The 13,485-nt window shown below is 42.5% G+C and overlaps 1 protein-coding gene across 1 annotated transcript in view; it reads right to left on the bottom strand.

The window, feature by feature from the left end:
* LOC150057037 (cilia- and flagella-associated protein 337-like) overlaps positions 1 to 11,627 on the bottom strand; it is a 90,568-nt gene extending 78,941 nt beyond the window's left edge. The window contains exons 1-2 of the mRNA XM_090341798.1: positions 11,593 to 11,627; positions 7,445 to 7,537 (exon numbers count right to left, since the gene is read on the bottom strand). Of these exons, the coding sequence (XP_090197924.1) occupies positions 7,445 to 7,537; positions 11,593 to 11,627 (128 nt within the window). The remainder of the gene's footprint in view (positions 1 to 7,444; positions 7,538 to 11,592) is intronic.
* Between the last annotated feature and the right edge of the window lie 1,858 nt (positions 11,628 to 13,485).

Here is a 13,485-nt window from a genome sequence, read left to right as displayed (position 1 = left end):
CTGTTTGTATGTCAAGCTCATCTCCATTCACAGATGTGAATGTATGTGAGAGATCTCTATTGCATCCTACATTCTCTATTGTGACACCCTGTTGTAATACTCTTTCATACAATGCTACCATTCATAAACAAAAACCTAAATAGATACATTCGACCTAGCCCCAAAGCCCTGACATCTTAAGTGTTTTCAACATGGAAATGTTTTGAAAGTTTTATTGTAGTCAAATCTGTTCCTCACTTCTGTTTTTAGAATCCTGATTTTAGAAAGTTTTTCAACCTCTGTCATTACTGAAGTATTCTAGACTTTCTTCTAATCAACTGCTTCTAAAACATTCAGGTATTGTTTCTACCTAGAATTGATTTATGTACACTGCATGCTAAGGGGACTTATTTTTCCCCTAAATAACAAAAGCTATTTACTGGATTGATTCCCCCACTAACCTGAAATGCCAGTTTCCTTCCAGACTCTTTTCCATGCTCACTGGTCTTTGTGGGTCTTCTTTGCACTAGTATTTTACCACAACTGCCTGCTTTCTTTCTTTTCTTTTTTCTTTCTTTCTCTCCCTCCCTCCATCCTTTCCTTTCCTTTCCTTTCTTCCTTTTCTTTTTCTTTTCTTTCTTTTTTCTTGCCAGCTCTGACTTGAACTCAGGGCCTGAGCACTGTCCTTGGGCTTTCTCAAGGCTAGAGCTCCACCACTTGGGCCACAGTATCACTTCTGGCTTTTTCTATGTATATGGTACCGAGCAATCAAACCTGGGTCTTCCTGCATGCTAGACAAGCACTCTGCCACTCTCCCAGCCCTAGTTTCCTTTTATCTATTTTTACCAGTCCTGGGGCTTGAACCCAGGGCCTGGGCCCTATCCCTGAGCTTCCTTTGCTCAAGGCTAGCATTCTACTACTTATGCCACAGCACCACGTCTAGCTTTTTCTGTTTATGTGGTACTAAGGAATCAAACCCTGGGCTTCATGAATGCTAGGCAAGCATCCGAACCTTCTTTTCTTTTTTTATACTAAGGATTAAATCTACAGCTTTGTGTTTCAAACCATAACCCTAGTCCTATTTACTATAATTTAGTACTGGTTTTCTATCGGTAACTCAAGCTCTTCTTCATTCTTGTTCATCATTTTTTTTAGCCGTTATCAAATACATGCTCTCCCAAATAAACTTTAGAATCAACTCATTAAGTTCTAATTTCATTTAATTGAGATTCTGATTGTCTTCACCATACTGAATTTTTCTATTCAGGACAACTGTTTCCCATAAAGTCAGCCATTCTTTATGTCTTTGGGAAGATTACTGGTGAAGTCATTTCTGAGTATTTTTCATAATCCACCAACAGATTTCTTCTTCAGGCAGAAATGAATCTTAGAAAGCTAATGAAGAGTTGGGTTTGTGGTGGCCAATATGTATTTCTCCAAAGCTTGCCTGCTGCCTACCTTCCCTTTCTCCTTCCCTTTCTCCTTCCTTCCTTCCTTCCTTCCTTCCTTCCTTCCTTCCTTCCTTCCTTCCTTCCTTCTTTCCCTTCCTCCCTCCATCCCTCCCTCTTTTTTTTCATTTTTTCTTCTTTCATTATCCTTAAATAGTTGTACAAAGAGGTTCCAGTTCAACATGTAATTTTGTGAGTACAATGAATGTGTCTTGATCAATGTCACCTTTTTCATAGTTCTTCCCAATTTCTCCCAACCCAACCTATTCCCCTCAATTTTCCTAGTTCTGTTTTCACATGTGCACACCAAACATTATAGCTTCATCCTCCACCCTTCCTCTTTCCATTCATCTGCCTCCCCCTACTCCTTGACCTCCCCAATTGATAACACATGTCCCTCCTTCTTGATATTCATCTTGTTAAACTGCAAGTTAGTTGTTCAATGTATTAAACTACTGGAGTCCTCCCTCGAATATTCCATACTTGAGTTAATACAGCATGTGATGTATACATGCATGTGTGGATTCTCCTCTCTCTAGCAGTGGCCCTGACCTTGATCTCCCCAGGTTCAATGTCCGTATGCTAGCCACTCTCAAGCACATCCTGCTGCCTCTCTCTGAGCCAATGACTCTCATTCCCCATACCCAGGGTGCATACTGTACTCTGAATTTCTGGTACATTGTTTTTGCCAGTCCTGAGCCTTGAACTCAGGGCCTAAGCACTGTCCTTAGACTTTCTCAAGGCTAGAGTTCTACCACTTGAGCCACCGCGCCAATTCCAGTTTGTTTGTTTTTTCTATGTATGTGCACCAAGAAATCGAACCGGGGTGTTCGTGCATGCTAGGCAAGCACTCTATTGCTAGGCAAGCACTCTACCACTAGGCTAAACTCCTGGCCCTGATGAACTCATGCTATGACCATTCTCAGGTATCCATCTGGTCCTGGAGGCCACAGGGCTGCCTTTCTTAGTCCTGGCATACTCACACATATAGTGCTTGTGGCCTTTTGGATTTCAAAGTAGAAACCTCTATGCAGAAGCTGCCACTGTATCTACCTTGTTTCTAGTTGAACAGGTGTGGGGCCTATCCCTGGGCTTGCACTCACATCCTACCCTTCATTCTACAAAGAATGCCTAAGCTTAGTCTTAGGTCTGGCACTGTTGGACGCCCTTGGGATCTAGTAGAATAAGTCCTCACAGTCACAGCAGGAGTTGGGAGAAGCAAAGACAGAATGGTAGAAAGGAAGCAAAAAGGGGGAAAGTCTTCCCCCCAAATAGAAAAGACCCCCTAGGCTTGGGAAAAGATTAAACAGAGCTGCTAACATTGGAGAGAAGTGAGAAAGAACTGAAGGCATCAGCAGTGAGTGCCCAGCCCAGACTCCTGACATCCACAACCCTGGATGGGTTGACAGTGAGGCCCCAAAAGATTGTCTGTAGGGCTTGAGTATTATGGCTTGAATGTGAAATGCCCTGAGTAGACTCACCTGTTGATTGCTTGGTCCCTAACTGATGGTGTGGTTTGGGGACAACTTTTAGGAGGTGCGGCTCAGTGGGTGGTCTTTATGCCATGTCCTCCTAGGGGATTATGGGACCTCTGGTGTCTTCTTCCCTCTTTGCTTTCTGGTTTGATTTCTTTAAAAAAATAATTTCACTGCCACACACTAATACCACAATGTGCTCCTTTGTCATAGGTCCACTAGCAACAAAGACAATCACTTCAAGGCTATGATCCAGAGCAAACCTTTTCTCTTATAAGTTTACTCTCGGGTATTTTGTTAGAATGACAGAAAGCTGACTAACATACTCTGTGTGGTCCAGTCATCACAATCTGATGATTTCCTCCTGATGGGCCTCAGAAGGCCGGGCCTGAGGTTGGCAAGGAACCCTTGATGTGATCGATACTACACTGGGTGGCAAGAACCCAAAATAGGAGCAAATTGAAGGTTTGAAAAAAGTGAAGTAAGTTCGATTTATTGCAGATCTGCATTTGTGGGCTGAGATTCACACTTGCTACATTATTCTAAGTACATTAAAATAAGGCAGAACATATGGGGGTTGCATCGCTGGCTTGTCTTGTACAGAGATTTGCCTTGGTATACTGACATGTTTTCCTTACAAGACAGTTGGGAAAAAGAAGTACGTGGAAAGAATGTCCTAGAGTAGAGATTTGGGCTCTGCAGTTCCTCACCCTGGAAGGAAACTCTGATAAGTTCCCTTTGAAAATGTGACATCACTAACTTCCCTTAGAGAGAGACTCCATGGGAAATTCTATCAATAAAAAATTTAAAAGAAAATCCCCAGATACACATCCATTCTGAGTAACAGAGCCCAGAAATTATTCACAATACAGCATCATTCTAGTAAAAGACCAGATTTGGGGAATCTGGCATCTGAAATACTTCTAGCCACAGCTACACACCTGGATAAAAACAGGGCTGGGCTTTTCAAAGGGGGCTACCTTGGATTCCTTTTTAATTGGAGGAGGTCCAGTTGGAACTAATATTTTCTTCTTTCGGTAGAACTTTTCCATTTCTGCTAATCAGTGTAGTTTAATTTCAATGAAGGAAGTAAACCATCTCATGGGGAGTTCCAAATAAAAAGGGAGTTTCACCTAACTAGCTTGAGATGCCTATTATTCTATGGAGGATCCTAAAATGTTTCCCACAGTGCTTAGGACAGGGGGCCTCAGACTCAGGGAAAACTTGGCATGTGGCCACTAGGAAGAGCAAGAGGGCTAGAAATTTCCAGTGATGTTTGAACTGGATCCAATTTCTGTTTTCTTTGAACTTTCTAAATTGCAAAGCATGATGCTTATGTGGGCAGCGCACCTATGAAATCACAGTATTGTTAAGACAACTTAGTTGATTTCTGACAAATCTTGCTGTTTTCAATTCAACCCATCCACCCATTTCCATATTGGACTGGCTTTTGATTTTTTTTTTTTTGCCAATCCTGGGCTTGAGCTTAGGGCCTGAGCACTGTCGTTGGACTTTCTCAAGGCTAGAGCTCTACCACTTGAGACTTAGCACCACTTCCAGCTTTTTTATTTCTATGTATGTGGTACTGAGGAATTGATCCCAGGTCTTTGTGCATGCTAGGCAAGCACTCTACCACTAGGCCAAACTCCTGGCCCTTGGCTTTTGATTTTTAAGAGCCTTTTTTTTCCTCCTGTGAATGAGTAGGATGAAGCGCAGAGCAAGTTTGCTAGCTTCTTAAACTGGTGGAAATCACTGACTCTCCATATGAAAGGCGGTAGAAAAATGGTGATGATGAACCATCTACAAGGAGCACTCCGGTATTTTTCTTCTTTCTTAATAAGTAAAGGCAGCAGTGGGCATGGTGGCTCAAGTCTGTAACCTTAGCTCCTTGGAAGGCAGAGATTGAGGTATAGGAGTTTGAGGCTGGCCAGCTCGGTCATAAAAATATCCCATTGTGACCAGTGGCTAGATTTGTGTATGTGGCTAGGTTTGGTGTCAAGGTGGCATGTGTCTGTCATCTTAGATATAGGGGAAATACAATGACTGAGTTCAGTGGCTCATGCCTGCCATCCAGTCAACACAATAGGAGGATAATGGTTCAGACCAGCCTAGGAATAAAGCAATACTGTAACTCAAAAGTTAACCAACATTAAAAGGGCTAGCATAGTGACTCAAGTAGTAAAGCAAGAGTAAGGGTTTGCTGTTAAACTCCAGTAGTGCACCAAACGTGTGTGTGTGTGTGCACATGGGAAAAAGAGAGTAGAAGACAGAAAGCAGAAGAGAAAGAGAAGGAGAAGGTGGAAAGAGAAGTAATGAGAAAAGGAGGCAGAAACAAAGAGAGGAAGAGAGAGCTGGAAAGAGAGGAAGAGAAAATGACCATTGTGATCATCATTCACACTGAAGTGTGTCTAATTATGAGTTGGTAGATCTGTAGACTTCGGCCTCCCAGACACAAGGTTAATGGATCATCAATGTACCCAAGTCACAAGCTGGCTAAAGAAATAGCACAGCTCAATTTTATTCACTGTGTGCCTGACTTGAACCAAATAAATTATGCTATGACCATGAATGGTAGCCAGGATTTGGTCAATATGTGAAAGGGTTCATTTGGGGATGTCAGTCCTAAAGTGGGACTCCTGAACTTTGGGTCTGAGGACTAAAAACTCTGGTTTTAATACCTACGGGTTGAGTTGTAGAGTAATAGTAGAGTGCTCGTCTAGCATGTGCAAAGCAAATTCCATTGCTAGTACCATAAGCCTTTTTTTCTTGCCTTCTTGTTTTATTTTTGTATCTAGACTGTTTCAGGCTGAGGCACACCTCACAATGTGTCTATACTGGTGTGAAAGCAACAAAATAGAAGTTGGATTATATCTGAAATCATATATTAGAGATAATGATAGAGCGGGCCCCATGCATGGTGATTAGTTTACAATGTGCTTCCACGAATGCACTCAGACACCATGATTAATGCGTGCTGGAGCATTCAGTCTCTGAATCTAGCAACGATTGTGCTCGCTAGAACTCCACTTTCTCTGGAGATTGTGATAAATACCACGTTGGTTCTACTACCTCTCTACATGATTAGGTCTGGGTGTGTGAGGAGGTGGTGAGATGAAATGGAGATAAAGACGCAAGGTTTAAGTTCTGGTGGCTTAGCTAGAAATCAGTGAAGAACAAACCAGCCAGTCCTACGTGAGATAATGGGGGAGAGGGGCAGGCGTAGGTACAGAATTCCCAGCCCTCAACCCCTTCCCTGTTCATTTATTGGAGCTATAATGGTTATTATAAGTGCTCTCAAATTGGTGTTCTATTGGCTGTGTTTGGAAGCTAGACCTAAGAAAAAAGAGAAGGAAAGAAAGAAGAAAGGAAAGAAGGGAGAAATGGAGAGAGGGAGGGGGAGGAAGGAAGGAAGGATCTGGTCTCAACTTTTTAGAAACATGCTGACTGCAGAGGAGGGGCTCTCAGAGAGATGACATCATCAGCAGACAGTTCCATGGGAACTGGGATTGGTGGACATCTAATGCTATTGATTCCATCTCAGGGAAATAAGGGAGATGTGTATGTGAACAAAGCATGGTACCAAGGCAATCTCGTCTGCACCAAGCAAGGGCTAGTACTCTACAGCCTAAGCCACACTTACACTTCCAGTGCTTTTTTGGTGCTAATTTGGAGAGAAGAGTCTCAGGGACATTCCTGCTTCGGTTTGGTTTCAAACCTCTAATTGGCAGATCACAGTCTCTGAGTATCAAGGCATGAGCCATTGCATTTTCTGCACCGAAGGTTTTTGCTTCCTCTTTTTGCCATGGGTTGTGGCAGCAAGATCAGCTGCCAACATCACACTTTAGGATTTAGCAGCCTCTCGGAAATCTCCTGTTTTTGTCGATTACCTGTTTCCAATATTCTGATATTGTAACAGAATATGGCCTAAGACACTATCTAGGAGAAGTGGATTTTTATTAGGTGAGCAGTTGACAAACAAAAGGTAGAAAATATGGGCTTGAGTTTGGCTCAAAAATAGTAGAGCTCTTGCCTAGCAAGTAGGAGGTTCTGAATTCAAACCTCTAGGCTGTCAAGAGAAAACAAAAAGTAGAGTAATAAAAGCTAGGTGCCACTGAGTGACACCTGTATAATCCTAGTTATTGAGGAGGCTGAGATCTCCAGAGTCTTGATTCAAAGTCAGCTTGAACAGAAGAGTCAGTGAGATTCCATCCCCAGTTAATCAGCAAAATACCAGACTTAGAGGCCTTGCTCAATTAATAGAGCCCATGAGCAAGCTCAAGGCCTGAGTTTCAGGGAAATTAATCTAGCCACAATTAGAGCTTAGAAGACCAAATAACCTCATGACTAAAAGCAATTTCATCTCTCTGGCTTCTGTGTCCTTGCTGTCTGCAGGAAGTTCTCTCTTTTGGGGCACAACTGTGTGGGGTGACATGTGATATGCTCATGATAGGCTGTCTGGAGCCCTGGAGACTAATTGAACATAATTGTTCCCGTGTGTGGTGAGACATCCCAGCTGGGACTTCCTGGGGGATCCCTTCTCACCAGAAGTCCAGTTTCAAGGGAACAGTATTCAGGCCACCAATCTGACAGTAAGGCTCCAAGTTGGAGAGCTCATATAGCTGCAGCTCCCGGCTTCTGTTAAAAAAAAAAATAAAACATAATGGAATAAACGGTAAAGTCCTCACTTCAGCCCTGCTGAAATATGTTTCATAGATCACAAAAAAATGGTGGCATGTGACCAGTATGACGCCTAGCCTGCAGGACTGAGCCTTTAGGTGGCCCGGGATTTCCCTATCACTTCCAGGTACAGGGAACAGACCACAGAGCTTGGGCCTTCTCTGGAGGCTGCTACAGTTTCCACCTAACCTGGGTTCTGGAATCTAGAAGTGGGGGCCTCAGGCTTCTCTCAGTTTACCACCTAGTAAATTGCCATCCCAACCATCCCTGTCGCCCTTAAAAGAATTTAATGAGATAATACATGAGAAAGGGGTTTGTCCAATGCCCCAAACTTGCTAAACACTCAAAATAATAATGATTCTATGGTGTTGATATTATAAAGATGATTATAGCTGGTGCTGGTGGCTCATGCCTGTAATACTAGCTGCTCAGGAGGGTGAGATCTAAGGATTGCAATCCAAAGACAGCCAAGGCAGGGTAGTCTGGATGATTTTTTTTTTTTTTTTTGCCAATCTTGGACTTGGGCTCAGGGCCTGAGCACTGTCCTTGGACTTTCTCAAGGCTAGAGCTCTACCACTTGAGCCTCAGCACCACTTCCAGCTTTTTTCTATGTATGTGGTACCGAGGAATCGAACCCGGGTATTCGTGCATGCTAGGCAGGCACTCTACCACTAGGCCAAACTCCCGGCCCTGTGGGTGATTCTTATCTCCTCTAAAAAACCAGAAATGGAAATATGGTTCAAGTGGTGGAGGGCCAGCCTTGAAGGAAAAGCTAAGGGCAGCATTCAGGCCTTGAGTTTAAGTCCAAGTATTGGACTTATGTACACACTGTGTACACACATGTGTACACAGACAGAAAGACAGACAGACAGACACACAGACACACACACACACACAGATGATTAGACTGGCAAAGAGGAGGTTGAAGCACTATGGAAAGCAGTGTGGCAGTGCTTCAAAAGGCTAAACATAGAGCTCCCCTATAACCCAGCAATTCCACTACTTGGCATTTACCCAACCATCCAGAAACAAGGGCATACTAAACCCACTAGCACAACAATGTTCATTGCAGCACTATTCACCATAGCAAAGATATGGAACCAACCTAGATGTCCCTCAATTGATGAGTGGATCAACAAGTTGTGGTATTTGTACACAATGGAATTCTATGCTGCTGTCAGAAAGAATGACATCGCCCCATTTGTTAAGAAATGGAAAGACTTAGAAAAGATCATATTAAGTGAAGTAAGCCAGACTCAAAGGAACTTAGGCAAAATGGTTTCCCTCATTTGTCATAATCAGTAGAAACCTTGGGCTCTACTAGCAGAGATCTGCAATAGAGCAAAATCTTGATACATAAGGCCATATAGTATGAAGCTAATTGAAAGGACCTCCAGGATATTGAAACAAAAGCCATATAATGAATGATTTTTGTCCTTAATGTACTATGTTATCTCTCATCTCCTTTGCTGTCCCTTGGGTATCTCATATTGTTACAGTATCTCACTTTGTTATCTGATATATTGAATTTATTTGTATTTGGTTATTTGAAATTTGATAGGGAAGGGGGGAAAACCAAGACGGGTGGGAGGGTGGGGGGGAGGGTAAAGGGTGCCAAGACATGTGAAAGGGTATCAATGTATGTGAATTAATGCACCTTCTATCTGGCAAATATCATGTAACCCTTTTATTAATTACAATAAAAATATTTTAAAAAAAGAGGATGTTGAAGGCCTCTTTCTATATAATAAAGGGGTAACTTGGTACATCCTTCATTTTCTTGTCTCCTAACATGCACCTTGACCCCTTCCTTGCTATATTATGGGGCCTAGTTTGAAGTTGATTAGAGGAATGCAGTTCTGTGAGTAGGAGCAAAGCATCTTACTGCCTCTATTTATTCACCCTGGACATAACTAACCAGGGTCACTGGCAAGTCCTCAGCTTTTCCCATGGTATAGTTTTATAGTGCCTCCACACCTCTTCCAGGCATGTGCTCTGCTTCATTCTCCCTCTTGCCAGCGCAGAGAGTCTCTACAGAGCCCCTCAGTTACATTTCGAACTTCTGTATGTACAACACACATAAGATTATTGGGAAAACTTTTACATAGTCAAACTGGATAGGTCATTCTGTTAAATAAACCAATCCAGACACAGCAAGAAGAATAGCAAGCATTGTCATTCATGTGTGAGACAATAGAATGGACTAGAGTCACGGTCTCCAGGAACTGGGTAGGATGAGGGAACAGAAGATGGGGAAAAGGAATTAGCTTTGCTTTTCTAGTTTTCTGGTTTCTTTCTTTCTCTTCCTCCTCCACCACCTCCTCCTCCTCCTCCTTCTTCTCCTTCTTCTTCTCCTTCTCCTTCTCCTTCTCTTTCTCCTTCTCCTTCTTCTTCTCTTTTGGTGGGTCATGGGGCTTGAACTCTGGGCCTGGGCATTGTCCCTGAGCTCTTCAGCTCAAGGCTACCACCCTACTCCTTGATCCACAGCACCACTTCTGGTTTTCTGGTGGTTAATTGAAGAGCCTCATGGACTTTTTAGTGTCCAGGATGGCTTTGAACCTCGATCCTCAGATCTCAGCCTCCTGAGTAGCTAGAATTACAGATGTGAGCCATGGTGCCCAGTCTAGTTTTCTGGTTTCTATAGTAGAGTAACTATTAGTTAAGACAATCTGTGATATTTCAAATTGACTAGAAAAAAGAGTGGCTTTCCCAGCCTGTGAATTAATCATTTGGTTTTATCAAATGATCTGATCATTATAGATTGTATACAAGTATCAAATTATCATAATGGACCCCCTTAAGTTGTACAAACAGTAGGTCTCAAAACAAAGTAGAAACAATGTTTCATTGTCAAACTGGAGCTAGGCACTGGTGATTTGTGCCAGAGGATCATAGCTCAAAGCCAGACTGGGCAGAACAGTCTGTGAGACAATTGTCTTCAATAAACCATCAAAATGTCAGAAATGGAGGCTGGTAGAGTACCAGCCTTGAGCAACATAGCCAAGCAAAGCATGAGGTCCTGAATCCAAGCCCCAGTACTGGCACAAAAGTCAAACCAGACTGGATTTGTGAGTCCAATTTTATTGCTTTTTAAATAGATAATATGAATTACAATAGCATGTTAATGGGCACTTATGCTTAAAATATCATATTAATAAACATAAATTATGAAACATGAACTGAAACACAGCTAATACAGTGACACAGCTTCGATGAACAGTTCATTAAAGTATTTAAAGCCTAGAGAAACAGTGAGCTCTGGAAAGAACAAGGGAAAGAGGCAAAACCCTCTGGAGTGGGGCTCCTGAGGGAGGCAGGGCATGTCTTCTTCAAGCCATAACCAATCTTACGCCCCGCCCCTGAAAGCACAGAGTTAAAATGTCTGATTCTCCCCAGCCTTCATCCACCCACCCAGATGCTCCCATTGTGCTGAAATGTCTTGTGTTTCTATCTTGATTAATATTTGATGAATTTCCTTTCCATTACCTCTTTCACCAAATCATACTGGAGTCCTGGCGGCACTCAGAGCTCTGCACCGTCATGTTGGGAAGTTTTCATTGGATGGAAAGCTTTAGGATCTTCCTTCCTAGCCTGAGCCCTGCTCCTCTGAGGTGTGGCTGTAGTGAGGAGCCATCATTTTACTGTTAATTGCTTGAGTCAGTCCCGAGAACTCAAGACTGAAGTAGTTTGGATAATAAAACAGGAATTCCACTTGGAATCTAAAATCAAGTGTGATCTTAAAAAAAATTTAAAAAAGGTTTCCAGACTAGTGTTTCTCTCACGTGGCCCATTCCTGGGCCATTACCTAGAAAGGCCTCATCCCTTTGAACAATGACAGTACCACAGGGCTAAGCCAAGGCGGTAAGTTAGACCACTGCCCCTGACCGATACATGGTTCTAGTGTTTCCTGAAGAGAATCTCAAATGGAAACATGTCCATGTGAACTAAATATGGAAATGCATCTCCTAGCATGCCAATTTCTCACTTCCGGCTGAGTAACTTCCGGCACTCACCCAGTCGCAATGATCAGCTTATTGTACTGAGGCATGCTGACCGCATCAGTCACCCACTTGGGCTTCCATCTGATGGATTTTCCCTAGAAGGTAAAAAGGTAGAAATTAACTGACCTGTGCCTTCTTTGGAGGGGTTGGTTGTGGGGCTTGAACTCAAGGCCTGGCCACTGTGCCTGAGCTTTCTTTCTCAAGGCTAGCACTCTACCACTTTGAGCCACAGCACCACTTCCAGTTTCTTGGTGGTTCATTTGGGGATTAAAGTCACATGGACTTTCCACTTGGGCTGGCTTTGAATAGCTATCCTCAGATCTCAGTCTCCTGGGTAGCCTATGCCTGGTTTTGTTGTTGTTGTTGTTGTTGTTGTTGTTGTTGTTGTTTGTTTTGTCAGTAATGGGGCTTGAACTCTGGGCCTGGGTGCTGTTCTTGAGCTCTTCAGCTCAAAGCTAGCACTCTACCACTTGAGCCACAGCATCACTTCTGGCTTTTTCTGTGTATGTGGTACTAAGGAATCAAACCCAGGGCTTCCTGTATGCTAGGCAAGCACTCTTCCACCAGGCCAAATTCCCGGCTGCATATGCCTTTGTAAAGAGAAGAAATTTCGGTTGTCTTTGAGCCATTCTTTCTGCTTCCTTTAGTTGGGTTTCTCTGCCAACTTAATGTCTTCTCTATAAAGGACTGTGTACATTTTCAGAGGGCAGAGGCTGTGTTCTGTATCCCTGAACCCAGCACAGAGCCTGCCTGCATCATCACAAAGCTCATGGTGGCTCAGACTTGTACATCAGAACTCAGACGACTGAAACAGATCAGCAACTTGAAGCCAACCTACACAACAAGTTTCAGGTAAGCTTAGGTTATATACTAAGTCTCTCTTTCTCTCAAAGCAAAAACAAAAACAAGTTGATGACTAAGATAATAAAAGACTGATTAGCAAGAAAGACTGTATCCAAGCTGGGAGTGATGGCTCCTATCTATAATCCTAGCTATTCAGGGGCCTGAGATCTGAGGATCATGGTTTTTTTTTGTTGTTTTTTTATTAAAGAATTTATTAACATTGATTTTTACATCATATTTCAAATGACAAGTTTAACAAACAAGTGTTCAAGAAGGGAATCTCTATATACAATTACTGGCACTCAGTTTTTAGAACTTAATCAAAATTAGGCTAAGGGTTTGTATGTCATAGATACATATTAGTTTATGAAATAAAACATTATGTCTATAGAGTCATAGGTTTTTATGTGAGGATCATGTTTTTAAGCCAGCTCAGGTAGGTCCATGAAACACCAATTCACTGCCAAAAAAACTAGAAGCATAGCCATGGCTCAAGTGGTAGAGCATAGCTTTGGGCAAAAATACTAAGGGACAGCACGCAGCCCCTGTGTTCAAGCCCAAGTAACAGCACAAAAACCAGAAGATAGACTATATACTAATCCATACCAGGGACCGTGTCCTTACACCCAAATATGCATCCCGAATGTTTTTTGCTATTTATATTTCTGATTCTGTGATTCTGCTGGTTCACAGATGAGAAATCCTAGCTAACTTGCCTCACTGCTACAGCCACAAATGGAAGATAAAGGGAACAATGTCGTTTCCACTTGCCATTCATTAAGGCAATGATAAATTACACGACAGGATCCCATGTCATTCTTCACTCCAGCTGACGTGAGACGTGAAATGAGGCATTATCTTATACTCCATGTACAGCTCATATTTTATTTTGCTTCTCATCAACTAGCAGAATCTAACACGAATATCTTCTATTCCGGGGCATGATTTCTGTAATCATGCCACTTAAGGAGTAGTTTAAAATAGCAAATAAAATCAAACTGTAGCACTCAGCAGCCTTATCAAATGAAAATCGCATACAAAAATCCACTTTTTTCTTTGCAA

The sequence above is a fragment of the Megascapheus bottae genome, chromosome 11, assembly GCF_031878675.1.
Source record: "Megascapheus bottae isolate mThoBot1 chromosome 11, mThoBot2.hap1, whole genome shotgun sequence".
NCBI classification, from domain to species: Eukaryota; Metazoa; Chordata; class Mammalia; order Rodentia; family Geomyidae; genus Megascapheus; species Megascapheus bottae.
Note: the sequence above shows the minus strand (reverse complement) of the source record. Positions and strands in the feature narration are given on the sequence as shown.